Source organism: Tachypleus tridentatus, chromosome 8 (assembly GCF_004210375.1).
Source record: "Tachypleus tridentatus isolate NWPU-2018 chromosome 8, ASM421037v1, whole genome shotgun sequence".
Taxonomy (NCBI): Eukaryota; Metazoa; Arthropoda; class Merostomata; order Xiphosura; family Limulidae; genus Tachypleus; species Tachypleus tridentatus.
Genome location: NC_134832.1, coordinates 23,589,162 through 23,615,424, shown reverse-complemented (window position 1 = coordinate 23,615,424; position 26,263 = coordinate 23,589,162). Strand labels below are relative to the sequence as shown.

The 26,263-nt window shown below is 30.2% G+C and overlaps 2 protein-coding genes across 11 annotated transcripts in view; one reads left to right on the top strand and one right to left on the bottom strand.

Moving 5' to 3' along the window:
- Positions 1-10,222, top strand: part of LOC143258678 (fatty acyl-CoA reductase 1-like) — a 47,529-nt gene extending 37,307 nt beyond the window's left edge. For 2 of the 7 annotated variants that reach the window (XM_076518067.1, XM_076518068.1), the window contains exons 4-6: positions 1,607-1,883; positions 2,354-6,344; positions 7,368-10,222. In XM_076518067.1, coding sequence (XP_076374182.1) covers positions 1,607-1,883; positions 2,354-2,420 — 344 coding nt within the window. In that variant the 3' untranslated portion in view covers positions 2,421-6,344; positions 7,368-10,222. Of the gene's footprint in view, positions 1-1,606; positions 6,345-7,367 lie in introns of all 7 variants that reach the window. The other 5 variants (XM_076518070.1, XM_076518069.1, XM_076518065.1 and 2 more) reach the window with 4 other exon arrangements.
- On the bottom strand, positions 5,662-25,835 carry LOC143258679 (myotrophin-like). Of its 4 annotated transcripts, XR_013032456.1 has the most exons (5): positions 25,575-25,835; positions 20,872-20,982; positions 19,208-19,291; positions 14,886-15,125; positions 5,662-10,713 (listed from the first exon to the last, which is right to left on the bottom strand). XR_013032456.1 is itself a non-coding variant. In XM_076518073.1 (4 exons), the coding sequence occupies exons 1-4, from the start codon at positions 25,641-25,643 to the stop codon at positions 10,627-10,629; spliced, it is 351 nt and encodes a 116-aa protein (XP_076374188.1). In that variant the 5' UTR covers positions 25,644-25,835; the 3' UTR covers positions 5,662-10,626. The 4 variants fall into 4 exon arrangements, 3 of the variants coding, with proteins under 3 accessions (XP_076374188.1, XP_076374189.1, XP_076374190.1); XM_076518073.1 differs by lacking the exon at positions 14,886-15,125; XM_076518074.1 differs by lacking the exon at positions 14,886-15,125 and having other exon boundaries at positions 20,908-20,982.
- Positions 25,836-26,263: the final 428 nt, after the last annotated feature.

Below are 26,263 nucleotides of genomic sequence, written 5' to 3'. Positions count from 1 at the left end.
AAACAGGTTCATATATTGTAAACCATAGTCTTTTAAGCCTTTTCCATCAGTTTGCATGGCCCAGTTTTTGTTCCATCATTTTTTATTCTTATCATCAGTTGACTTATATTTTGTCAGTAAATATAGATCTATTGGTTTTTGTAGTTGTTCCTACAGTTTCTTAAGGATTTTGAATACATCTTATTAAGGTTTTTCTTTGTCTTGAAACTTTTTATTATCTCCCAAACAATTGCAGCCTGGGATTAGAAAGGTATGTATATTAATCGTTTTGACATCTGAAGGTCTCTTAATTTACATGTTAAGGAATTTGGTAACTAAAAACCATAGCTACATCTGTAGCTATGTTAATTATTATGTTAATTTTTACCTTATTTTTAATTATATATAAGTATCAACACTTAAGAATGGAGTATACTTTGCTGGTTACAAGTAGTTTGTTAATTTTTGAAGTTTATATATTTATCAACAAAACTCAACTTTTATTGAAATATTTGTATACATGAGTCATATATTGTTACTGGTAAAAATTAGGATTAACTATGAGTTAAGTGACAGGAAACACGCTCCATAAACTGTAAAGAAAAAAAAAAAGGTTTAAAAATCAACAAGTGTCCAGTACTTTAAAAAATGACTTATTCACATAGCTATTATAATTAGTTTGTATGTTGGAAATTCCTTTGTAAATATCTAAGATTATTTAATTACATAAAGATATTAAAAACTCTTATCAGCAACAGAAATGTTAAGTAATATTATTAATTTAAATTACAATACAAGTAACTTTGGTGTAAAAGACAAAATTTATTTAAACATTATGTAATTGATATTTAGTGAAATACTTTTGTGTTGTAACTTTTAGTGAACTTCAAGGATAAAAGTTTCCAATTCTTGGGTTGTTTCATTTTCAGAATTAATAGTTAATAAATTATATTGATGTACAATTACTTCAGTCAAAATCTAGAATTACCTACTACAAATACTGGAATCATCCAAATTCATCAAAATTTGTATCAGTATTTGTAGTGGGTGAGACTTTTTATAGTTTTTTTTGTCTCTTTTTTGTGAATCTTGAATGCATTTTAATAAATTATTCAAGAGATAAGTACTTCTGTTTTTCTGTATTTGAAATGTTTCTTCTAGTGAACTGTTTGAAAAATAAATTTGTAGTGTTAGAAGCTCTCACCCTGATAGGTGTAATTAACATCTTAGGTTGATTTTTGTTTGACTGTAATGATTTGAAAATGTTACTAATTATCATTTGCTTGTTTTTTTATATCTGTTCACAGCACTTTTAGTAAATGAAAATTAACTATTTTGTCTAGGCATTCTAGAGATATATACTTGAAAATGGTCTAGTGAATGATTACACTGGGGAACACTTTTTCAGTAACTTTGAGTTGCATTGGATATTTTAACTGATTCTGAAGGAGTTTTAGGCGCTGATTTCAAATCTGAAATTAGTTTTTCTCTACAAGCTCTAGTTTGTATGCAATTTGAGGTTAATGAAATTGTACAAATGTGAACTTGCATAAACCATGTATAAGCATTTTCACATCCATATATATAGATAGCTTCTAATATTTTGATCATTCTTCTTTTGTTTCAGATCAAACATGGCTTCCAAAAATAGATATCATTGCAGAAACAAGCCTGATGCCTTCTGCTACATATGTGGATGCTACACACTCAATCGTCAGAATGCTCCTCGTTTTTCGTGATCTCGGGTGCAACATGAGCATCAAGCTTCATTTTTTGAACAACCACCTTGATAAGTTCCCTGACAACCTGGGGGCTGTGAGTGATGAACAAGGAGAACGATTCCACCAAGACCTAAATGTCATGGAAGAACGCTGGAGCATTAAACGAGATTGTCCAGATGAAGTGTACAAACACAAATTCCTACCTGAATAAAATACACAAACAAATTGATAAGCTATTCGTATAATTTCCTATAATAACGAAAAATTAAAAAATAAATAAAAATGTCAAATTGCATAAAATCTGTAGCTTGCAGACAAAAACCGACTTCAGATTTGAAATCAACACACTCAAATTGACTATAGAAAGGTCTTTTTTTAAATGCAACAAAATGAGTGTTCCCCAGTGTTATTGGGGTCCCATGTACATTTTTGAGAAAGGAGGAATAAGTACAGAAAGCAATAATTACATTTTGTCATAAAGTTTAATTTATGTCTAGGAGTGAGCTGTGAGCAATTTTTTTTTTTTACATTTTTAAAAATTATTTTCATTTTTAGAAATTTGTATCTAAATGAAGTGCAGAAGGTGGAAAGATAATTTTGTTAAATTATGTTTTAACAAAATATTGAGGTGATAATTATTGCTACTTTTGCAGAATGGTTCAGCTGTATTCTCGAATCAACCGAGCTGTAAGTTGTTTAGAGTTCACAACACATGAGTGAACATTCCATAATAGCAATGCTGTGACATTATATGAACAGCTAGTAGGAGAAGACAAAAAAGTGAGTACTGCCTTTGTGATATTTAAATATACTGATTTCTGACAGCAAGGTAGAAGCATCTGCAATACACTATAGACTCTGGAAATGTTAAGCAGAAAATAAAATGAACATGGAGAGCAATGGAAAAGAAAACCCAATGTTAACAAATAAACACAGTTTATATTAATGAGTACATAAATGCTGAGATTTTCAACAAATTAGTTAGATTCAGTATTCATTATTGTGATTTCTATGGCTGCTGGAGTAGGCTGGAAGCACATCTATACAAGACAAAGACAAGAGCAAGTAACATGTTGATACCATACTTAATATTAGATAAGAACCCAAGTGTAATCCTACAATCCTAAATTAATTATGCCAGTGTTCATTCCCATCAACTCATGCTAACTTGTTTACATTTCCATACCACTCTTTGTAAGGAATGTGACCTCACTTTAGGAGACCATGACACAGAACAAGTGTTGTGGTATGTAACATTTATCTAAACTAGAGGATAAATACTTGTTTATGTCCAGTCCATATTCCGTTTTCAGACATATTACTTCTGTGTTTTGGGCAGGGACCAATTACATTTAGGGAAATTCTCTCAAAGAGAAAATTGTGACTTTCTGCTACACTTTTTCCTAGCTAGACATAATGGGTTTTCTCTCTGAGCAGTGAATGTGGTACAATTTCTACACAATCATATGACATCTTTGTACAACCAGAAAACTGATTTTAATAAAGCTTGGCACCGTGCAGTCCTTGCATTATGGAAAATCTGAAGTATCTGAAGTAGCTATGGAAATCATTAGTTACGTTACAGCGGCTCAGTGTTGTATAATAATGATACAAAATATCATCCTGTATTCAAATCCCTCTGAGCAAGTGCCAGATTTTTTGTGTCAGTACTACATTTTGCCATTTTGTGACAGATGCACTTCACACAGTGATACGTGGCAAGCAGCAACCAAGCTATGAATAATACCTTCACTTGTTCCTTCCGGACATACTAACTGTTCAGACACCTTTGGTATCCACTCTAAACCAGAATTTTTGCTGCTTTTATGATTGTTATCACAAATGCAATAACAACTTTGAATGCTTCATATGTTTTTTAGGATCTTCACTTTCAACTAATGCACATGATATTCCTGATGGCAAGAATATTTTGTGCATTTCCCTGTTGCTTGCCCAGATAGGGTTGCTTTCCATTATACAATCACATCTTTTAGATTTTTTAAATTCACCAGTCATTTTAATGCTTGTTCTATGTTGTAACAGATTTACAATTATACATTTATTTTAATACCTACGTTTGTTTCAGTTTGATTCAAGATGTTTCCCAACTTTAGAAGAACACCTCAGTCATGAGATTATTGATTGTATTAAGCCAAAAAGATAACATTTGTGTTTAAGCATTTTCACGTGCAATGTAATTTTGTTATTATAGGGTTATTTATATTAATTGTGTTATAAATTGTCAAGAGTTTGGAAATCGTATAATTCTTTAACATTGTATATATAATATATTAGCTAAAAATTGTCTAATGCCAATTTTTAATTCTCTAAGAAGGAAGGTGTAACAGGTTTTACCATTATGTGTTTATTTTAATATTTACACGTTTCAGTTTGATGCATGTGCAACATACATTGTTGAATGTGTATTATGCAAGTTCTACCAGTACTCTAAATTTGTAGACGATTCTCAAGAGCAAGAATCAACAATGTGGTTTATGAAAATACTAGCATGTTTTCGAACATTTGAGAATCTCGCACGATGAGTATATAAAAGTAAGCCATCACAAGAAGCCATGAGACAGAATATTGTTTTGCCAGCTTTCAAGAATCTTGCATGATTGGTATATAAAACTGATGAGCCAAAAGACAGACTACTATTGTTTTTCAGCTACAGTTAGTATACTATAATTCTTGGAAACTATAATTGTGATTAATGCTTATTAATCTGAAAACTGCAAAATTTAACAAGAAACTTTTATGAATTTTAAACATCATAAACTGTTTCACTTCAGTGAATTATTTCAGATGTTAGTATTTCTATGAGGACATTAGATACTGTAGTTGAGGAAAACTTACAGATGCTTCAAGCTAGTTAGCCATCAACACAAGTGTACAGGTGAATCAACAGAGTATTAATTTGCTCCCTCTGAGTGTTGATAAAAGATTCGGTTCTTGACCAGATATAAGACTCAGTGTTGTTTGTAAGCTTGTGAAACTCTTGCATATAAACCATTATCTGTAATAACTATTAGTAATAACCATTATTTTAAATTGTTGTTGTATATTAAAATATATTTGTGTTGAAAAATAAAACTGTGTGTATCAATATTGTTGGCAAATATCATAAATTTAATATTTATCAACATTTAATTAAATTCAAATTAAATTTCTGGTTATTTGAAATAGTAATATGTTAATATGTGTAACATAATAAATTAGAGATTAATTATAATACATAACAGAGTAAATGATGATGAACTTTGTATCATAATAGTTATAGCAACAATGTTGAACAAATATTATAACTACAATAACTTTCTTATTTGTTCTATAGTATTTACATGCTCCATAATATCCTGTAACTGAGATAAACCTGCTCCAGTTGCTCTGTTCCTGGCATCAGTAACCAGGATGAATCTTTAGCCATATTCATGATAAGCTAGCATCAGTGATTCAACCAAACCATGTTTCAAAAACTGGAAAATGTTTTCACATTTATGGATCTACACAAATTATGTGTCAGTCAGTGCAGGTAGTGGTGTGGTTACCTTGGGGAAATTGATCATAAGTCAGTAGTAATATGATGCAAATCCTTATTTAGAAACAAATTATTTCATTTTATAGTACTTTTCTCTTCCTAGGGTGTTTTAATAGACTTTGCTTGTGTCAGTAAGATATGTCATCAAAGCACATTCAGTGTTACCTAAGTTGTGATAGGTTTATTTCATAGCTTCTGTTAGTTGGTTATTGTTTCTGAAAATGCTCTTCTTGCTAATCACTTTATTTATAATTTTAGGCAGACATGTGTCTTAATGATTTACTACTTTTTGTTTGAAACAAACCGGACTTCCTAATGGTCAAGGAGATTCTTTTGCATTCTAGATAAAATGTTGTGATTCTGTTTTCTTCAACATATCAAACTATACATTTTCTTTTTAACATCTCAAAGTGTTCAAGGACATTTTTTTTTTCCTGCTTAGCATTAGATTTTAATTTTGCAGAAACATTATTAGTTGGAAAATTGTTACACTTTTACCAACAATAATCAATTTTTAAAGGGAATTATCAATAAGGATATATTTACTTGAACCAATATCACTACTATGCTTCTAGAGACATGTTTCTTAACTCAGTAATATATTTAGGTGAAGGCAGGCAATTTCAACTTATATTTGTTACCACATTTTCATTCTTTGACAATATTAAAGAATCAGAAGCTTTTATAACCCATGCATAGCAAATGTTTTAGAGCTTAAAACGTTTTGATTGCCTAACTGATAAACTAGAAACAAAGTAGTCACTGGTTAAATATTATAATTAAAAGAAGGAAAAACTTTATATTAATATTTATTATGCTATTAAAATATATTATTAATGCATATTAATATTGTCATACACTTGTGGTGTAGCTTTATTAAATATTAGTATTGTTTCTATAGAATATGTTTAATTACAAATGTTTATTTTATCACAATATTTTATTTCTCTTATCTGTTTCATTCTGTTTTATCCTCAGAATTTTGACTTTTCCATCAAAAGTCTTAACTGGCCATCATATTTTGAAGGTTATGTTCTAGGGACCAGGAAATACTTGCTGAAGGAAGACCCATCTACACTTCCAGCTGCCCAAAAGAATCTCAGAAGGTAATCTGGTCTCTTAAGTGTGTAATATTTTTAAAGCATTAATCATCATATAAATGTCATGCAAAGATATATGTATTTTAAACAGCTAATATTTATAACACAGGGACAATAGAATTTTATGATATACTAGTAAATATGTTGATTTAATAGATAGTTATTTTTTGGAAGAAAAAATTTACAAGGGCATGTGAAATTAACAACAAGGATATTTGAGAAGTTGTAGATGAAGCTGTTCTTGCAGAAGTTTCAAGTTTTTATGAAAGTAGATCAGGTGAACTGATATTGCACCTCAGTCTTAAAACCCACTTTTTTAAAAATTTCAATTTGGAAGATACTTGTGCCACCTGTGAACAACACAAATTCAACGCACCATCTTGGAGAAAATTGCGATGTAAGAACAAACTTATTTCAGTGCTGGTAAATTTTTTCTTCTATGTGGCTGCTTTGTTTGGATAGAGATAGTGTTCAGATGTTCTTGAATTTTGCTGAGGAACATTTTGTTCATGAATTTTCTGTGTTGAGCTGTGTACAAGATACAGTGTTGATCGTAGTTCATGATGTTGCTAGTCTAGTAATTGTATTTGGCTAAGGCAGGTGTTTGAGATGTAGCTGTGTTATATCTATGTGTTTATAAAGTCGTTGTCTCATGGTTCTGTCAGATACCAATTGAATACTGAAAAAACAAAACCTTAATTAACACTAATACCACTCTGTCTATACCATAAACTGGGATTAATTCTAATTTATGGGTACAGCTCAATATTGGGAAATCAAGAAAAAATAAATGTTTTCTTTTAGTTTTTAGCATTCATTTGGTTAACTGGAATGTGCACATTTCTTTAATTCCTTTTTGTAACTGCCTAAGTTAGTCCATCTTAAGATTGCTATATTATGATAAGAGCAAAATCATAATGTTTATTACAGATTTTCACTGTCCACCAAATACACAATTTCTTTGCATGTGTGAAACATAAAACAAAATTTTATCCCAATTTCAATAATTTTTTAAACAAACTATTTTAGGATGTACCTGTATAGTCAGCTGACAAACATTCTCTTCCTACTGGGCATCTGGAGACTTTTGATGATCTGGTCAAATATTACTAGACGTCTGTGGTGGTTCTTCCTGTCAGTATCAGTTCATTTCTACAGGCTACTTCCTGTGTCCTTTAGCTAATAAATGTTTCTAATGGCCCAGAGTGTAAAAGTTTTAGTACCTAAATTGAGAGCTGGTTATAAGCACTTTGTATTTACAAAAACTGTAGTAGTAAAAAAAAACTGAGATGTAGAAGTTAATCCACATACAACTTATATATTTTTTTAAAATCAACTTGTGCAGTTCTTTCTGAAAATTACACATTTTTTTCTTTCTTAAGAAGGATGAATAATTAGTGCCATTTTGTGATCTTTTAAAACAATGATGGTGGAAGGTAAGGAATAAATGGGTCAAAACCTTCTTTGTAAATTTTAGTCTTCAAATAGCACAAGCAAACAAATTATTAATGTTAATTAGTGGCTGCTATGTTAAACTACATGGTCTTAAACTAAATCAAACTTAATCCACTCTTTTGTGGTATCAATCTGTATTTTTAAAAATTGAAAAGAAATGTTGTAATACTTTCTTCAAATGGTGCCTGTGTTTTTGTTAGTTTCTTGACATCCTATTATTAACAAATACTATTCATCTGTTGGTGAATCTGTAATATTCTGGTTTGAAATGTCTAACACAAATATCTCTCTCTCTCTTATTATGGTAGAAATGCACTGACTGTCAACTGAAAGGTTGCAGTTGAAGAGAGACTTATGTATTCACACCTCTGTAGATGGAGCTACCTCTTATTATTTTCTAATACTGTAAATTGCAGTGTTGGTTTTAATGTTTGGGTGTCACCATATAAATGCAATTATTAATCATTAATTTAACACCTATCCTAAAAATAGTGAACTGAGAATAATACAAAAAACAGTAGGGGACCATCCCAAAATGTTTACATGATCACTGAAGTAACATTTCTTTACAGCTTTGTCCTACTGCCTTCAATATGATGACATTGATTATAAAGTTTAATGCTAAATATTTCCCAACATTACACACATCATTCAAACAAAATTTGTTTCATAAAATAAATTCATGCAGTTTATTTTAGCTTTACTTGCACCTATTACTGTATGAGTATACTTAATATATAACCTATAGAACATAATCCATGTAGAAAAAAATATTAAGTGTTAATGTTACAGTTAATTCTAAATTTTGTTTAAACTGAATTAAGTTCCTTATCTTTCCAAATGATAATTTTCTGCAGGAGAAGGATGACATACTTTATCTTATGGCACTTGAAGGCTAATTGCTTTGTAAAAATATTTTGATAAAGAAGTAACTATTAAAATAAAAAAAACAAACTGCTTTTTTCAGCTAATCAGAATTATTGGCATTTTGATAAACTTAAATTTTCCTATGCATGATTTTCATTTTTATATCTCTAGGATCTTTATTAAATCATTTTACAACAAGAAAAAAATTCTTGGAATTACTTAAAAAAATAAAATTAATACATTTTACTGTATTGTTAAAGTTCAACATAAAAATTTGGGCTAATAATATCATAGCCTTAGTTAACTGATTTCATGAGAGATTAATACAGAAATTTATGATGGACTTAAATCACTTTCAATGGAGTTTATCAAATAGGAACCATTCAATCAATGAAAAATCAGGCATTAATACTGTAACATTTTGAGAAGTACAATGTATTACATTTCTTAAAATACTTAAACACTAAATATTTCTACTTCTCATTATCAAAAATTGTTTTAAAGCTTACTTCTTTAGAAATTGGAAAAAGTAGTTTATATGGGAATTTCTTTTTTTTATATTAGCATTGGGAACAGGACCTTGAGAAAACCTGTATCAATTTCTGCCATTTTAGATTTTTTTTACAGGTACTTTGACAAACCTAATGTTTTATGTTAGTGTTTTTGCATTTGCATTAAGTCCAACAAATTTAAACTATATATTGTTTATAATTTTTTAACACTTGTGTTTAAGTAAAACAATATGCTATTAGACACTGAGTTTGAGTTAATATTGATAGTCTGTACTAGTCTCATATTCTTCAGTTTTTTTTAGTTATCTATCTGTATAATGAATTCATCCTTCTTGCATTTGTTTAGCCATTAACTATTTCACATCAGCTAAATAAACAAGACAGGAAAAAAAGGACAACATTCATTGAAAAATGAAAATATTTTGTATCATTTTGTCGGTATTACACTATCACTTTCTAACAAATCAGTTACAAGTAGAGGTCTTGAACATGCTACCATTTTTGTAGCACAGGCAGTAAAAAAATGCAAAAGTCTTAAACATATTACCCAATATTTTGTAGTATGTCAGCTATCAGAAACCAATACAGATTCTGTATAAGTTATCCGAAATAATGTTTTGTAAATGTCAGATTGAACTCCTGTATTAATATTACTAGAATTATTTCAGGAATTATGAAAATTAAAATTTCTTTTTTGGTTTTCATTTAATAAAACTATTGCAAATTCTCTGCTAGGTTAACATACTGTCAATATTTATTTTTTGTGTGTGTGTGAGAGCTTCTCAGAAGTCCTATTTTTAAATTTCAATAACTATAACAATGTTATAAAAAGAATGAGTTACACACAGAGTAGAAAGGTATGATTAAGATATGTTTTTAAGAGGTAAATATAATATGGTTACTCAGTAATGCAAAACTTCTATCGTACTTAAAATAATCATAATGAAATCAGAAAACTTTCATAGCTTATCAATAAAGTCTGAGTAATTTTGTGTAGTTTATTGTTGCTACACAAGGGGCATTGTGCCCACTACAAATATTTAAACCCAATTTGTACAATCACCACTAACTCATTGAAGAGCAATCTGTAGAGTAATGACAAACATAAAATAACCAACATTACTACTATTTTTTTACAGCATATTTATTTGTAAGGCACAAATTTCAAGCTGTTCTCCACCTGCAGGGTTATGTGAAATAACTTACAAACTTTCATAATTACAATAACTTTCTAAAAGTAGCTTTTATTCTATCATACAAAAAATCAAAATTTCATAACCATTTATCTTTTGAGCATGATTGGCTCCATGATTACTGTGAAAAAAATATTGATATATTCCATCAGCACATATGGTCAATAGCAAAAAATGTGCATAACTGAGTATATAAACATACATATGTATATATACCTCAAACTCATATTACTCCCTTTTCACTGGAGATAAAAGTTAATTCTATTTTAGTAAGTCCTTTATTTCTTGTTTTTCAGCTGCATCAAGATAACTGGTGCCATCTGGTGTGGTTCCACATTTGTTGGCACCCTATAAAAAATTAAAGGATAATAAACTTATTTCTGAAGCAATAAGAACTTTTTTAATATATAGTTACTGAAAATAAACTATGAATGGATATTAACACTGCTTGCATTAGGTAGTATGAATGTGATTAGAGAAATAAGTAAATCCTCTATAATGAAGTAAAAAACTCAGTTATTAAAGATAGCTTCTTCAAAGAAAACTAGTATTGGTTTGAGTTTATGAGGCATAGAACTGATACGAACAAAGTAATAGATAAGGAAATGGTTGCCAAATATTGCATTGTAAATGTTTATCTACAGAAACTAGTTGTTAAGTAATGTTGAATCATGGATGAGAAAGACTACTGGAAATTTAAAATCCACTTCAAATTCTGTGGTTGTTTTAAAGTTGTTACATTGTAAATGATTTTGATGATCACAACATGGTTCATAGATTTCATATTAAAATTTACAGTATTTTAAAATTTATCATTTACAACAAATTTTGTAAGGGTATGTAAACACATGCACGCACACACACCGATTTTGTATTTTTTCAAATACATCATTTGTATTATATTGAAACTCAAATATTAAAACAAATTCCGTAAGTTAACATTTATAGAACATAACACATTACACATATTTTGCACTCTCTGAAGTTATGTCACATTTCTGTGGTGCATTCATGTTTTAGTTACTAACAGCCCAAAATATAGCCAATCAAAAATTTTTTAATTCTAGATTAGATCTCACTAAAACTGAAAAGTGTGAAATACAGTGAACCACAATATATATTTACTGTAACTGAAATGTTTGTTCATATCCTTTGGCAACACCAATTCATTCACCTCATTCTTCCTAAAGACAAACAATAGTATTCCTGAAAGACTGAGACATGATGAGATGCAAGTAACTTTTCAACTTCCTTAGGGCAGGAAGCAATCTTTCAGCTGCACATGTAGTCACTGGAGCCACTATATATATTTTGATCAGGATGAAAACTGATGGACAAATGCCCTCTGGAATGTGATGTTTGTGCACTGCTTCACAAAAACAATATATGGAAATATTTGATGAATCTGGAAAGCTTTTGGAGATGACACTGTGAACTTGTTCAGTTTCATATTTCAATCACTCCTTTGATTTTAAAGTCAGCAGGTCATCTTGATAAATGTACATTTCATCAATATTAGTTGCAAATTGCTTGCACTGTAGTTTGTGCAAATCATCTGTATGTTATCTCACAGAAGCTGATGAAAAGTAGCTGCAAACACTGATTGGTATATACTTCCAAATTCAGCCTCTACAATTTGTATGTTTGGACCTCTGTGTAATGCAGGCTCTTCTGTGTCTATATAACTGAAAGTGGATAAAATGGATTTGCAAAACTGTGTTGCAATGCCAGCATCATTAGCATCCTGCAGAAACTAAGCCATGCATTTATTTTTTGAATGGACAAACTGCACTGAAACTTTAGATGACTATATCAGAATGTGCACTGAGTTATTATAAACAGCTTCAGACTAAGAAACACACAACTTGTGCATGCTAATAATAAACTCATGAGCTCTCATATGCATATTTAATGGCAATGCAGCATCATTACACGCATCTTCCGTCCAATCTAACAAACTGCCATACTGAGCTATAAATGACATTACAGCATTGCCTTTCAGAATACAGCATGTTGGACATAGATCTAAAATGCCAGAAGGGGCATTATCCATTGTAATGGTTTTGTATGGTGCTTTTCTACAATGGGGGTAGCTAATAAATGCAACCACCTGCCATAAAACTTCTTATGATTCCACCAAGTACAAATAAGAACTTGGATTATATTGGACTATCAAGTTCAATCCATGACCAAAACAGTAGCTGAGGGTGTTTGTGGATGTTCATTTAAAATAAATGTTGATACTCCACTTCAATCTTTTATTCTACTGGCTCCATCATTACTCTGTGCACAAGCTTTAGTAGTATCTAATCCATAGGATAATAGTCCTTGTTTGGATATATTTGTTACATTTTCAGCTGTCACATTACTGAGAAGAATAGGATATCCATTTCTCATACATATTCAAATCATCAATGACATATCTCACACACAAGCTCAATTACTTCTGATATGTAGTTACAAACTTCATTACAAATGATCCCAAAAATGATTGTTTTTAACAGTTTCCACAATATTACAGAGTACATTATGAGTTCCATGATTTCATTCTGCAAGACCTAACTGCATAATTTATTACACTATGTAACAAAATTTTTACTTTTTCTTGTTCCTGGGCAGAAAGTGTTATTTCCCAATTACTTATACCTAAAGTACATGGAAAAGACCTATTTTTCTCTTCAAACTTTGCTTTTGTGACCTGGGAGAATATAATGAAAATATAATGGGAGACTACATATGGGGGCTGATACATGAAAGTGATTTACATTAGTCTCAAATCTCGAAAAACTACTCACTTCTAAATATTTGTGTATAACTTTAGTATAAGTACATGTAAATTTTGATTTATATGCAATTTTAATAGGTAAATTTCTAAATTTCATTATGCAGGTCACAAAAGGAAAGTTTGAAGGGAATAATGGCCATTTTTTGTACTTTTACAACACAAGCAATTAAGAAATAACACATACTATGCAGGAACAAAATTTGTGTTACATAGTGTTATGGAAACTTCTTTTGTTGTCGTTTACCTTTGGGTATAAATAAATGCTTATTATCTCCAACCAACTGCAGCCTGGGATAAGAAAGGTATGTATATCAACCATTTTGACATCTGAAGGTCTTCTAAGCTATCATTTAAGTAATTTGGTAGCTAAGAACCATAGCTATATCTGTTTTGATGCTATTATATTAATTTTTACCTTATTTTTAATTATATACAAGTAACAACACTTAAGAATGGAATATGTTCTGCTGGTTACAAGTAATTTGTTAGTTAATGAAGTTTACATATTTATCAACAAAACTTTTATTGAAATATTTGTTCACATGAGTCATATTGTTACTGGTAAAATCTATGATTAACTGTAAAGAAAAAAAGTTTAAAAATCAACAAATGTTTCATGTGGTTTTGCAGTTTATATAGAACATTGCAGTACTTTTAAAAATATGACATTTCCACAGCAATCATAATTAGTTTTTATGTTGAAAATATCCTTTGTAAATGTCTAATTTGCTAAATGTGAAACTTAATGTAAATTACTATAATAATATAATCATTCAGAAAATGCAAATTTTTATCCTCTTTTTTTCAGGATTTGTCAGTAGTTCTCTCTTATGTTATATAAGTTATATTAGTTATAATCAATAAGAAGCCAAAGGTTTTCATCTATCAAATGACATATTATACTACTGTTTTCTGCACATAAAAATGTAAACTACTTTGAGATAATGTTTCGGTTCCCATGGGACTGCTGTTAGTAACTGGATAAAGTTTTAGATTTTTTTTTCTTCCAGAGATAGAAAAGCCTGAAAAATTATGATAGTTATGGGACATTCTTTTTTTCACATATTATTCTATGCCCTTTATTGCATTATTTTATTAAATAAAAATTTAGTGCACTATTGTCAAATTTTGTGGACATAATATATTAAAAGTTCAGAGTATCTGAACTATATGATTAACCCATGTGGAGAGAGATAATGTGATCAATAATTATATTTGTATGTATTTATTAGGTATAAATGAGGATATGCTGTAGCTGTATGTGTAACATTATATGTACACATAAATCAATTGTGTGTATACATGTCAGTAAGTGACCAATTAAATATTCAAAATGACACTGTTTCGTTGCATGATTCATATGGGGGATACATATATACACAATGTACATACTAATTCCTAAACATATAGCAGTGTTCACAAATGAATCATGATAATCATCCTGTCAAACATTCCATTTATAGGCACTACATTACATTTGCAACTGATTACACTATGCAACACAAATTTTGTTCCTGGAGAGTATGTTATTTCTTAATTGCTTATGTTTTAAAGTACAGAAAATGGCCATTATTCCCTTCAAACGTTGTATTTGTGACCTTGTTAATGAAATTAACCTACCTTGTATGTAAAAGCAGGCAAATTTGCACATTTTCATTTACATAAGGTCTGAATAAGACAACATATGAATCAAAATTTACATGTACTTATACTAAAGTTATACAAAAATGTTTACAAGTGAGTAGTTTTTCGAGATGGCTGCTTTCTCTCTGGCAGAGTAGGTACAGGGAGCTCAGGGCAGTGTGGCAGTGGGGTGATGGAAGGTCTGGATACATGATAACAGATGCATTCTTGCCAGCCCGACATTTGGAAGGAACCATCATGTAGAAGTAACAATTGCTTAAGTGGTCAGTGGGTTCCCACCAACTTCTTGGAATAGCAAACTTCATGGCTCTCTTTTCCCCTCTGTACCATCCTGCAAAAGAGCAAAATAAAAGTATTATGAAGAATAAATTTATTTCATCCACAACTAATGTGTAAGAGGTTCATGCAAAATATTATGATATTTTTTCTATACTATTGGTAATAAAAGAAATAAATTAAATCTACATTTTAAAAGGTCTAAAATTTGTGTAATATAAAATTTTACTATTCACACAAGCAAAAATTGTCTGTCTTACCTTCTAGTCTTTTTTTTTGCATTGCTTGCAGGTAAAATGAGGTGCCCAGGGTTTGTCTTGATCCCTGACAAGCATGCCAAAATATGGCTTGTAGGCTTCATACATTTTAGCAGATGCTGTCACAGAGTACTTTTTTGCTCTCGTTTTGATAGCAGAATACATCTGGAGAATGCTTGCAACTTCTTATGTCATCTCTGATAAAATCAGATAGGTCTACATATTCAATTAGGCAGCTAGAACTAAATTGAAGTGGTGGGTGGTTAGCCCTATATATATATATATATATATATATATATATATTACTATGGTAAGTTCTAGAAACTTCTAAAAAGTTCTTGAAAATTCTCTATCAGCTACTCAGCACTAAATCTACCTAGAATGTTCTGGAAAATGGGTAAATTTGAAAATTTCATTACCCAGGTCACAAAAGCAAAGTTTGAAGAGAAAAATAGGTCTTTTCCATTTACTTTAGGCATAAGCAGTTGGGAAATAACACTTTCTGCCCAGGAAAAGAAAAAGTAAAAATTTTGTTACATAGTGTTATCTGTATAGTATTGGTAACTTGCATCTCATATAAATAATGAATTAAACTGTCAAACCCATATTACACAAATGTTATAAATTAAATGCACACAGATGGTACTATTCTGACTTTTGTTTAGTTCATTACAATATTTGATTATTTGTTCATTATTCTGTGTGATTGTGGTATAAAAATATAAACAGATAAAATTTGTCAATAATAATGATTTACCATTCATTTCTCATAAAGCTGTTTAAATTCTATAAATTGTACTTTGAGCACAGGAAAGAAGTATTACACTTGGGTGTGCTATAAACATGCATGGACACAAGTAATTATATAAATGTTTATTGAAATATATTTTTTGTTGTAAAAATCACTTTCATATCTGAAAATTAATTGTCTGTATGAAGAAATTTTATTCAAATCAAAATAATCAGATGAATCAAATAAAACCTACAAATATTTGTTTAAAATAAATATCCATAGTTGTACATTGTCTTGTGTGATAAATAATGTTAAATTTGCACACTGAAGGTTAGTGATCAGAATATCTTAAGCCAATAAAGAAGTTTTTTATACAAATATCTAACTTAATCAGAAAAAAAAATTAAACTTTTCTTATAGACTAGACTAGACTAGACTACCCAGGTGCAGATTAATGGTATTTCCAGTGTGGATTACCACATACTGTGATATAATGCACATTGTGTATATTATGACAATACTAAATGCTACAATAATATAGTGGTACCAATGAATTTCTGATCACAAAATCTATAAAGATCACCATCTGAAGAATTGCAGAAATGGTGAACTGTTGTAAATTTTGATCAAATCAAAGACAACTTAGATGTGAAGTAAAGGAACACAAGAAAAGGATTCAGCAGGCAACTCAAAGGAATTAAATCAAAATTGGTAGGTGGCTGCATTTTTGTGTGTTCAACTTGGGGCAAGATGGTTGGTAAAATATAATATGTATCTTAGCTAACTATTGAATGAATATTTTCTACAAAATTCTTAACAATGCTACAAGAGTAGCTACCAGTTTTTATTTCATTCCTTCGAGTCACTTAATCATTTTTTTTTGGATGCACCTTTTCTTCACACATCTTTGTGTTTTTTTATTAGATGACTTTTTCAAAGCATACTAACAAACTATAACAAGTAAGAAAGTGAGTCATGATAGTAACTAATATTAGCTTTAGGATAACAACCCCTTTTTTTCAGAACACTTATTCTCCACAGAACCAACCAAATTTTATAAAATATGGTGATAGTCTCTCCTTTCTAAGAGTGTTAATAACTTTCTTTATAGTAATACCGTGGAAACTAGATTAATAGTTTGTTGTCGTCACTAGCACGCACTTGGTATGACTGTATGAAGCAAATTATTTACAATAATTGCTTAAGCTAACATCACATGATGCTAAATGCTCTTTAATTAGGAGACTTTCATGAGAGTTAGCAAATCTGTGCTTAAAAGTTGGCAATGAACAGTAAATAATAACCATCCACCTACACAATTCTTTTGAAAACTTGTATTAGAAACAGCTAATCGAGTTTGCTTGGCCTAACCAATGCAAGCAATTTCACCCTATAGTTTGCAATTCTCCATCAACCATCTTTAATCCAAATAAAAATATAAAATCCTTACATCTTTTACTCTTAGGTCAAGCTGTAGTAAAAATTGGAGACTAAAGGCTCATGTGATTTTTTAAATAGGTGTGTGCAAACATTTTGATCAAACCTGAGCTGTTTTTGTTGAATAACTTTACATGTCTGGCTTATATTTAGAGCAAATTTTACATCATAGGTGTCAAAGATCTATCAGTGTACTCTATAAAAAAAATTTTTTTCTACCAAATAAAATTTCTGTATTTTTTGTATGAAGAAAAAAAGAGAGAGAAAATGAAAATTGAAGATGTTATATCTTGTGTATTCCTTAATGGATTGCTTTAAAATCTAGTATATAAAGTAAAGGTCCAGTAGAGCTATAGAAAGTGGAAAACTGCAAAACTATCACTCCTGTGTGTCTTAATGGTATGGGATGTAACTTGTATAGTATTTTTAAGCTTTTTTTTTTAAGATCTTGAAGGCACTTATACACGTTAAACTCTTTCATTACGAGCAACTTTATGTTGTGATAAGCCATGCAGTTCTAGCATTATGAACTTTTAAAGCAGTAGAGCCACTTATTTTTTTCAGAAGCACAATTTTTTTTAGAGAACACTTTCCTACTAAAGCTAACTGCCTACCACATAACTGAACTAATGTATCTGCTTGTGTATGTATAATTTACTTGATCACATTAGATTCAAGATATTGTTAAATACTAAATTAGATTAACTTGTATTTACATATTTTCTTTAATCTAAATATTCTTAGTTGAAATTACAATGTAAGAAAGGAAAATTATTTTTGTTAATTGTTATAATTGGAATATTCAGAAAATTTGTATGTAAATAAAGTACAGAACCTGTGTCTGTCTGTTCATTTCCTAACTAATCCTATGTTGCTGGGCCAATCTCAATCAAACTTTATGGAATGTTAGTTTGGAACAAGGGGCATGTTACTGGGGAGGTTTCAAAATCCCCCAATTGCCCGTTATTGTTGTTATTTTAAAAATAAGTTAATGTTAACTCCATTAATAGATTCCACCACATTCTTATAACAGAAAAAAATTAAATTTACTATAAAACAACATGCATAATGTGGGAGGTCACACAAACATCTTATGTATCTCATAGACTGCGCTAGCAGTGTCTATATACACACAGGCAATGAAATAAAATAGCCAACACTATTGCAAAAGCTGAAGTTTCTACCTCAATAACCACAATAAGGCTGATAATGAAGAGCCATTTGTTCTTACTGTGGCCCATGACCTTTCAGTTTCAGCCAATGACCAACAATTAATTAATCACGTGAAACATTGTAAAAGGACATCAAGAGCTGGGTGTTAAAAGTGGGTAAGAGAAAGCACATCTACCACCATTAATTTAGCCACTACCTCTTCATACAAAGTCACCTTGACCATCACACAATGTATACCACATTTGAATATGTTCAGAGTTGTTAAAGTTTATACAAAACTTTTGATGAGGTAATAATGAAACTCTAAGGTTTTCTCATAAATAAGTTGTGTGAAAGTCAGGAATTTTGTGTTATTTATCATAATATCCATCCACACATTTTTAAAGTTCATAACAAGGACAAAGGATGGGTTTATCTTGGATTGTTGAATATTAAAATGAAAACCCAAATTATGAAAAATAATATTACATCAAATTGCTTAAATTATTTCTTTTTGTTTGTATTCCAAACAAAAGACAAGACAAAACTATTACAAACCTTTTCTAACATGAGCTTCACACAAGAAGTATGACCTTCCCATATAGCTGCTAACAAAGCACTGATACCATGCTTGTCAGTGGCCTAAGGCAAAACAATAAAAAAAGTTCAACTACCATCTCTTAATCCATCAACTTAGTTATAATTTGTTCTTCAACCTTTCATAAGTTATAACATTACACTGAACATGATGTTTGATACAAATTTAAAAAAAAACTAATATTGGAAAAACATCTCTTACAGTTGACCATTAGCTTTCAAATATACATGGTCATATTTATTTTGTAAAAACACAATAAAAAGAAGACAATATAAATCTTTTTAAAATATTTCCATTAAAGAGGAAGAGTTTTGAGACATTATTTCAAGCTAGATAATCAGGAATAAACCAAAAAAGTTAAAGTCGTTCAAGAGAAAATGCAAATTGTTAATGCTACTCCTATTTCTAAATGGCATGATGAAAGCTGTTCTGGAAACTGTAGATGAGTTACTATTTATTTCGTAATTGGAAATAAATTATATATAAAAAAAAAACTGATAAAAGAAGCTTTACATGATAAATTAGCAAATGTGAGCCACCATACGTTCATTACAGGAAACTCTTGACTTGCTAATATTTTACCTCTTTCATTTTTTAGGTTGTTATTTGTTAAGTGGATGATTGAAAGAGTGAGACCTTTATGTAATTTATAAGGTGACACTAAATTATCTTAGAAAATTTTACTGTTAGGACAGCAGTGAAAGACTACAAGACAATTTTTAGATTTGGAAAAAACAGGCTAGATTCCAGTTAAGATGTTTTCTTTTTCTTTTTTTTACACCAGGGCCATTGGCAGTACTGAAGTACAGTAACTTAAAGAATTTACTAGATGAATCAGTTATGTCGCCCCCCCCACCACCACAAAAAAAAAAAAAACCTTTGAAATTTAATACTTTTCTTCTCTGGGGTGGGTATGTATGGTCAGCCCCAAATACCAAAATTTGTGTGCTGTCCATGTATTGGGTGATCTTTAACATGAATTCTTTGGGAACTTTGGAAGTTTTAAATTACACTTTTATTTCAATATTTGACTTGCACATTATCTGTCAAAGTGTTTTCTATGTAAAATTAGTAAAATATTCATTGATTTGCACAAATTGTTCTTTAAATTATTTAAGTGGTATATTGTAATCCCTAAATAAGGTGTCTTTTTAAACATCTGGCTCCCTTGTATGCTTTTTTAAACAATATTTTTATAGTGTAGTTCAAGGATTTTAACTCCTTCCCAGCTTTTTAAATATTTTAAAAAAGTTATAATTTGTGACAAATTCTGAATTCAGGTATCCTGCACATTTAACAATTACAGACTTATTTAGGTTTACAGTTACCTAAAGTACATATATCCTCAAGTATTTGTATCTAAAACTATTAACTCTCACACAGCTACAGGGTTAATACCACACCTATGCATTTGCTGTGGTACATGTATGAACTTCCTACCCCATACTTCATCAATATATGATAGTACATCCCAAAAATTAGTCAATTGATACTTTATATTTTTGAAACTTTCAAACAAATAAGCATTTAAAATCAGACTAAATGTTTAAATTATGTACAAAACCAATGTTAGTCTTCCCTTAAAGAGTATTCATGTAACAAACAAATAGAAAATATCACTCACGTTTACATTAGCACCATTTTTCAAAAGGTAACATACCACTTCAGTTTGACCATAATCAGCTGCATAATGGATAGGTGGACGTCCATCTATAACCTGGTTGATGTCTACCCTCTGTATAAAAAATATGAAAAATCTAGTATCCACAAGTTAAATATTACCAAAGTATATTTTGTATAAAACATATTCCTACTCTATATAGTAAATAGTATGTTTGACTATTTAAGGGATTATACAAATACAAATCTGGCAGTTATTCTCAAGTTTGTCAGAAACACTGGTGGATTAGCAAAAATCCTCATTTCTTCATGTAGACAGTAAAGCTTTTAACAAGGACTTTGAAAGATAAGTTTAATAAATTTAAATAAATTCAACATCATTTTCAGATATAAATTTAGTTTTGAGAATTATCTTCCAGAAAAAAACAAGAGTACAAACTTAGAATATAAAGAAAAATGATTCTGTCATGCATATTTTTTACTTTATTCTGACCTCCTTTTCAGGGTAAGGATACAGCCAAAATTAGATTAACGTGCATTGTACGCTCATTTCAAACACTTCAAATGTGAAATAAAAGTTATTCTGTTATGAATCATTTTTTAAACATTCACTATCAGGAAGTATAATGAATCTTAAGTTAACATCTACAGATAATACTACAAAGCTCTAAATCTTTGAAAAACAATCCATCTAACTGTAAACTAGTCACAGGGAACCTAACATTTTATAAACCATATCATAATAAATCATATTCAGTGAATAACCTCTTCATATTAGAACCTTACTCAAAATAAATTGTTTATTTTTAAAAACACTTAACTATTTATACAGTTTCTAAGTTTTAGTAATCATAAACTAAATTATGGAATATCAAAAGGTGTTTTGGCCTATCAAGGATGTCCTAATTCCCATCTTCCCTGAGCACAAAGAAAAACAACCAACCAATCACTAGATCAAAATCTGATCTCCCTAATATTTATCAGCCCTTTTCTAACCTCTGTAAAGTTTCATGCCTCTACTACTCCAGATGGTAATTTGTGATGATGAGAAAACCCACTTGTAGAGAAAATTATATATGTAAACATAAGTAGAGAAAGTAGTGCTTTCTCTACCCATACCATCCATTTGTTACATATATAGATGGTTATTTGTTCTACAAATTTACTACCCTATTGAAGGAAAAATGTTGACTTAAATCTTAAATTTATGAATATTTGTCCTAATACTCTCAAAGCTAAAAATGTCTAAATCTTGACAATTCCACCAATAATTTTTATTATTCAATGAGATCACCTCTCATCCTTCTCAAGAGAAAGGGAGAGATTGTTAAAAGATCTCAAACTATCATCATTTGACAATCTATCCATCCCCCAAATCATTCTGGTAGCCCTTTCCTGAATCTTCTATAACTCAAAGTCCTTCCTAATATAAAGAATGCAATTTTGCACATAATATTCCAAGAGCCTTATGCAACAAAACAATAGCCTTTTAAACTTGTAACCAATATTTCTATATACACAACTCAAAACTGTTAGGTTTTCCTCTTGCATTAGAACACCTTCTTGAAAGGCTTAAGAATTATATTGCTCAATACCCTAATACCTCTTTCTTCATTCATATAAACAAGGATTCTTATTTAAATTATACAAGTAATAATATTATCATAATTTAATGCTGTCTGTCATGAGTTTGTCCATCTAGTTAAATGATGAGGGCAAGGGCTGTTAACTTTCTTTTATCTATATCAAATTAAATTAACAAAACATGCTTATATGACAAGGGATTAGTTCACTTATAATTCACATTATATCTTATTACTATCATAATTACAAAATTAATAAACCAAAATGCAAAAATAAGAGCACAATTATAATCCACACCATCATTAATGTTATATTGACAAATATTTAAACACCATTAAAAATAATCAATTCAGCAAGGAAGGTTATGTAGGTGAAACTTGGATAAATGTTCACACAAGTTCTGAACATACAATAAGAAAAAAAAAAGAATTATATGGAAACACAAACAATGACATTTTTCATCATATAAAAGATTCTCACTATTCAATTAGTTGGTTGGTTGATTTGGTGTTTTATGGCATAAAGCAGCTAGGCTATCTGTGACAAACATCCAGTAAAAAGTTAAAATTAAAGTATACTTAGGAAATTTATAAAAGGAATTTAAGGTAAAATGAAACAAAGTAAAAAAAAGCATAAAACCTATGTTTACATCTCGTCTACAGCATTAAGAAAAAAACTACAGTAATATAAGTGGTAGAGGACTTTCTGTAGCATAACTGTAATTATCTGAACTTGCCAGGAAGACTAACAGGTAAGTACAACAACCACTGTCAGTCACCTCAAGTTAGCCTTTCCAGTCCTGATTCTAAGTTATTTGATGCTATAACCATTTTCAAAAAGTAAAGTAATAAAAATTTTAAAAGGTTTGTTGCAAAATTTTAATAACTCACCAGGATGACTAACAGGTAGTTCGAACAACAGCGTTAGTCACCTGAAGTTGGCCTTTCCAGTCCTGCTTCAGAGTTATTTGACTTAACAGCCATTTTCTAATTTCAAATCAAACTAGATGGGCTGCGATTCCTAAAAGGGAATCTCATTAAAAAGGGTATAATGTAAAAATTAAAAAACTTACATAGCATTAAAAAGATTGATGGCCTTTAAAAAACTAAAAACATTTCCAAGGTGGACAGTGTCACAATCACCAATAACACTGTCTAATGTTATGGACAAACCTTGGGACAGAATATGGTGAAAATGGCACCATTGTTCAGAATCATAACGATGGCAAGAAAGTAAAATGTGGTTTACTGTGACCTGAGTGTCACAAAATAAAAATAAAAATTCTGGGTAAACTGAACACTTCCCAATGTTAGCTTACGTTAAACAGCTTTCTGACCTTATGTATCTTTCAGGAAATTCAAAGTTTTGAGATCACCCACGTACTGTTAATCAGTTTAACTGTCAAAAGGTTGTGCAAATGTGTCAAGACTAGTTCCCAACCAGGGGTGCAAGATAACATTTGTTTTGGCCACCTTCACCTTTATTCTTAAATAAATAATTACTGTGAGGGGTGTAAGAACATATTAAAATTTTTAGGGGTGCAGGGCAAAAAAGAAGGTTGGGAACCACTGCTCTAATAGAAAGACTTCCAACTGTTTCCTTTACTGTAGTTTTTCACTACCCATGCTGCTGTTTGAATCATATGACCACACTGTGCATGCATTACAGTTATTTGTGGAAGCTGAGGTCAAGATGATACAACAACTATTAGATCGGTTCAGTAGCCTACAATATAAGCACATATTGTAAAATTTATTTTGAGGATTCTGTATCCACCCCCAAAAACATTCCGAGTGCAAATACCCATTTGCCATCATTTCTATATCCAGCCAGACATAAAATATTTTTATGGCTAGCAATCTTAAAATTTTTGAGTTATGTTCCAATGAATGCCATCAATTTAAAAATAAATAGCTGTTTGTTTATTTTGAATTTCATGCAAAGTTGCATGAGGGCTATCTGTGTCAGCCATTCCTAATTTAGCAGTGTAATACCAGAGGGAAGACAGCTAGTCATCACCACTCACTGCCAACTCTCAGGTTACTCTTTTACAATAGTGTGATTGATGTTACATTATAATACCCAATGGCCAAAAGGGAGAGCATATTTGGTGTGGTGAGGATTTCAACCCCATGATCCTTGGATTGTGAGTTGAGCACTCTAACCATCTGGCCATAAAAAAATGAATAGCAGTAATTTCAGCACAGATCCCTGAAGCACAAAATTTGTAACATTAGTCCATTTAGACTAAATTTTATTAATACCAACTTCCTGCCAACCTTCAAACCATTTCACTTTATCTCCTATTCCACATGAGGTAATTTATGCACTATTATTTTCTGAGACATCCTTTATATATAAGGTTTTCTGAAAACTAAATTAAACCAAATTCACTTCCATCCAGATATGAAGTGACATCCTCACAAGAAAGTTAAGTTAATAAGGCAGAATTACCCCTTAGTAAAGGGATTACTTGTCTGAAAAAATAAATAAAAAAATTATCAAATTATCTTTGTAAAGTATCTTCTATCATGACTCTGAAGTTTCCCCCATCATCTTTCAGTATTTACAAATATCTTTATATAATGATATCTTCAACATATATGATATTGCAAAATGTTAAAGGACAGTTGTAGTATATGTCATTATATTTATACTATATGTAGGGCACTTAAATGACATCACAACATTCTCTGTAGTATCATGCTGTAAAATATTTTACTCTGATATAGAAAAAAAACTTTTGTATGTGGTAATAAGTTCTTGCAGCAACAAACTTAAACTAAAAAAACAACACAATTTTACTATTTCTGTACTCTAATACATTGCTACAAATCCTTGGCTGCTGAAGGAGTCATTTTTTATACTGTGTAAAACAAATCTTTATCTAAAGAAGTTTCAGAGATCTCTAAACTATTAATGTATCCAAAGCAAAACTTCAGTAAAAGAACTCACACAAAATGTTCTTTAAGAACAAGCATCAAATTATAAAAAATATAAAACCATCACTAATGTGTCCAACTGTTATGATTAAGTAAGTTATTTACTAATCAGATATTCCTGCGTAGAATGTAAATTTTCTTAAAACACTACTGAGAAAATTGTATGCGTAAATTAATTTACCTTGTTTTCAACATGGTCTTTCACCTGTTCTATATCTCCGTTTTTCAAACTCCAAATGAAATCACTCATTTCTAAAAATACACACACACATATATATATATATATTATTCAACAGTATTAAAATAATACTTTTAAAGTATTTAAACTAGAGACACTGGTACGTTCACTGAGTTCTCTAAGTTTTAAAAATAATTTCCATCAACTTGCTAAATATTGCAAACACTCTCTGTTAACGCCGCCCAAACGAGAAAGGGAGATAGAATGCCTATATAACTCTAGTGGCTTTAGGAATAACTAAACAATAATTGATTTAAATCTTAAAAAAAAAAAAAAATTCAGCTGAGTGGTATTGGGATGATTCCAATCCCTAAAGTGATATTTCATAGGCATAGGTTAAAATCCCTTAACCATCGAGAATTAACTCTTAACCAGAATTTAGATATTATTTTCTCTTGAGAAAAGAAGGCTAATAGGTGATCTAACCGGAGCTTATAAGATTATCATGAGCTTTACTAGGGTAAAATACTGCTAATGTTTTGTTCTGTATTTTAAAGACAATACTTTAAGATGATATAAGTTTCCTATTCAGAAAGTACAAGCTAGATTTCAGCGACGAAAGTTTTTCCCTCTCTTAAAAAATACAAAAAAAACAGTGTCAGTGTAATTGACTTATGAAATGTACTTTGTGT